The following is a 2,186-nucleotide window of genomic DNA, read 5'->3' as shown; positions in this document are numbered from 1 at the left end:
AAACTAAAAAAAAAAATTGGTTTCTAAATTAGTTTATATTATTGTTAAATAGTTTCTAAATTGATATATAATTGGCAACCAAGGTTTTAACTACTAATTATTTAGTTTATAAATTTGGTAGCAAAAACCTTGGTTGCTAATTAGATACCAATTTAGAAACTATTTAACAATAATAAAAATTAATTTAGAAATCAAAATTTTGTTTAGTTTCTAAAATGGTCTCTAATTTAGTTATTATTGTAACTAATTATTTTGGTATCTAAAAATTGGATTTTATTTCATCATTTTCTTGAGTGATTATAGTTGTGATGAGTCCTTTTAAACTCCAATTACATTAATAGAAAGTAAATATTTAAGCATAATGCACCTCACAAATGAGTTAAAGTAAAAAATAAATATTTGTTATAATGAAAAGTTAAGATAATTTCTTTTTATAGACAAGAAAAAATAAATAGATATGAATCACTTTAAGGGTGACCCAATCTTTATACAAAGAGAACCTAACCCTCACAACCTAAGTTAGAGAAAAATTATGAATTAAGTTGACTAACTCGGGTTGATTATCTTTTCATTGTACTTGTACGAATGTTTTTAAAAGAGAGGGATGGAGTCTCTTATTTATCAAGCTGGTATTATTTACTTTCTTTTATATAGGCACCATATTTTAGGTTAAGGATCTTTGTTGATTAACGAATGAGAGAGTGCGAAGTGTTTATGGACGCATGGTGCCAATTAAATAACATGAAGGGAACGAAGCCATTCCTGGTCTTAGGTTGGATCCTGTTTTCCAAGCAAAAGGGTGTCATTTTCAGGCAGGACAGAGCAGGAGACAATGATTTGAACCAAAATTGTAGCCATTGTTTTTCTTGTCCTGGAAGAGTGCAGTGCACCACATGTCTTCACATCCTATTGGAAACTGTTTCAGCCTATAAAATGAGAGCAACCAGAGGATTTTGAAGCAAGTTCAAGGTTTCTCACTAATACCATACATTCAACTACCATGGCTATGTTACCCACCAAACGCTTCCTTCTGCTTGCTTTTCTCTTGCTTTACTTCCTTTCCATTAATGCTTCAGGTGACCTTACTTTCCTGTGCCTTTATAATATATCTTTTTGTGCTTCTAAATTAACTTCATTTACTTTTGATATTTTTTAAAATTGTTAATTTTAATCCTCCTAGGTTAACAAGAATTATCTCTAAAAAACATAAATAAATAACAAACAAACAAATAGAAAATTAGAACTACATTAAATAAAATATATTGGAGTAAAAACATATTTTACTCGTATGTAATCTGAGTGTATAATTTAGGTGTTCTTGATGTTTCCTTACAGCCAGAAGTTTAAGAGAGACTAAGGATGAATTAGTTCCAGTTTCTGTCGAGAAGAGCCACGAAGATCAATTTAAGCTAAATCAAGGAGGGGAACAAGATATTGGTGACTTGACAACAATGGACTACACTCCTGCAAAAAAGAACCCTCCAATTCATAATTAATTCTTAGCTTTTTTTTTTAGTTTTGTTGGAAAAAGCGCACAGTGATTTTTCTGGGATTCTGAACTTCGATGAACTTTGATCAAGCACTAGTAACTGTATGAACTTAGAAGTTAGAACTATGTGAATAGTTTTTGAGCTAAGAGAATGTTTCAGGGACCATATTATTAGTGAGAAGAGTTTTGTAGACGTGTTGATCATAATAAAGAACACAGATGCATAATATATATTCATCCTTGTCTTTTCCATTCTCAAACATTCATTTTCTTCCCAGAATCGCATTATATGTATATTTTCGTACATCTCAGGTAATTAACTGGAGTTAATCTTGGAGCATATGTAAAGGAAAGAAGATTTATGAAGAAGTTGTTGTAAGCAATTTGAAAGACTAACCAATCGAGATGTTGTTTTCTTGTGGTGATAAATTAGAACCTAATGTAGAAGCTGTAGAAATACATGAAGGTAAATGAAACAGTATATGCAGACACAAGTGAGTGGATCAGTCATCACAGCCATTATAATTAAATTATATATGCATTATATTTATGACCAAAAGTATATAGTACAAATGAAGACAAAAATATGTCCACAAATGTAATAATATATTTGAATACTGAATTTACAAATTTGAAGCTAAATATAAGATTCCCATGATTTCATGAGAAAGTGCTTTTTTAAGCTATCAATCATTTA

General features: G+C 30.1%; 1 protein-coding gene across 1 annotated transcript; it reads left to right on the top strand.

The window, feature by feature from the left end:
- Window positions 1–670: 670 nt before the first annotated feature.
- Window positions 671–1,726, top strand: LOC137821256 (protein GOLVEN 2). The gene is made up of 2 exons (XM_068625764.1): window positions 671–1,076; window positions 1,336–1,726. Exons 1-2 carry the CDS (start codon window positions 1,001–1,003, stop codon window positions 1,494–1,496), a joined length of 237 nt encoding a protein of 78 aa, XP_068481865.1. The 5' UTR covers window positions 671–1,000; the 3' UTR covers window positions 1,497–1,726.
- Window positions 1,727–2,186: the final 460 nt, after the last annotated feature.

This window comes from Phaseolus vulgaris, chromosome 9, assembly GCF_000499845.2.
Source record: "Phaseolus vulgaris cultivar G19833 chromosome 9, P. vulgaris v2.0, whole genome shotgun sequence".
NCBI lineage: Eukaryota > Viridiplantae > Streptophyta > Magnoliopsida > Fabales > Fabaceae > Phaseolus > Phaseolus vulgaris.
The sequence above is the reverse complement of the archived record's forward strand: the minus strand, read 5'-3'. Positions and strand labels throughout refer to the sequence as shown.

What these genes read in the sequence shown, in the direction of transcription:
- LOC137821256 (XM_068625764.1), top strand. Translation starts at nt 1,001, where the DNA reads ATGGCTATGTTACCCACCAAACGCTTCCTTCTGCTTGCTTTTCTCTTG. An exon ending in CCTTTCCATTAATGCTTCAG is followed by an intron (nt 1,077 to 1,335) that starts GTGACCTTACTT and finishes GTTTCCTTACAG; the next exon opens with CCAGAAGTTTAAGAGAGACT.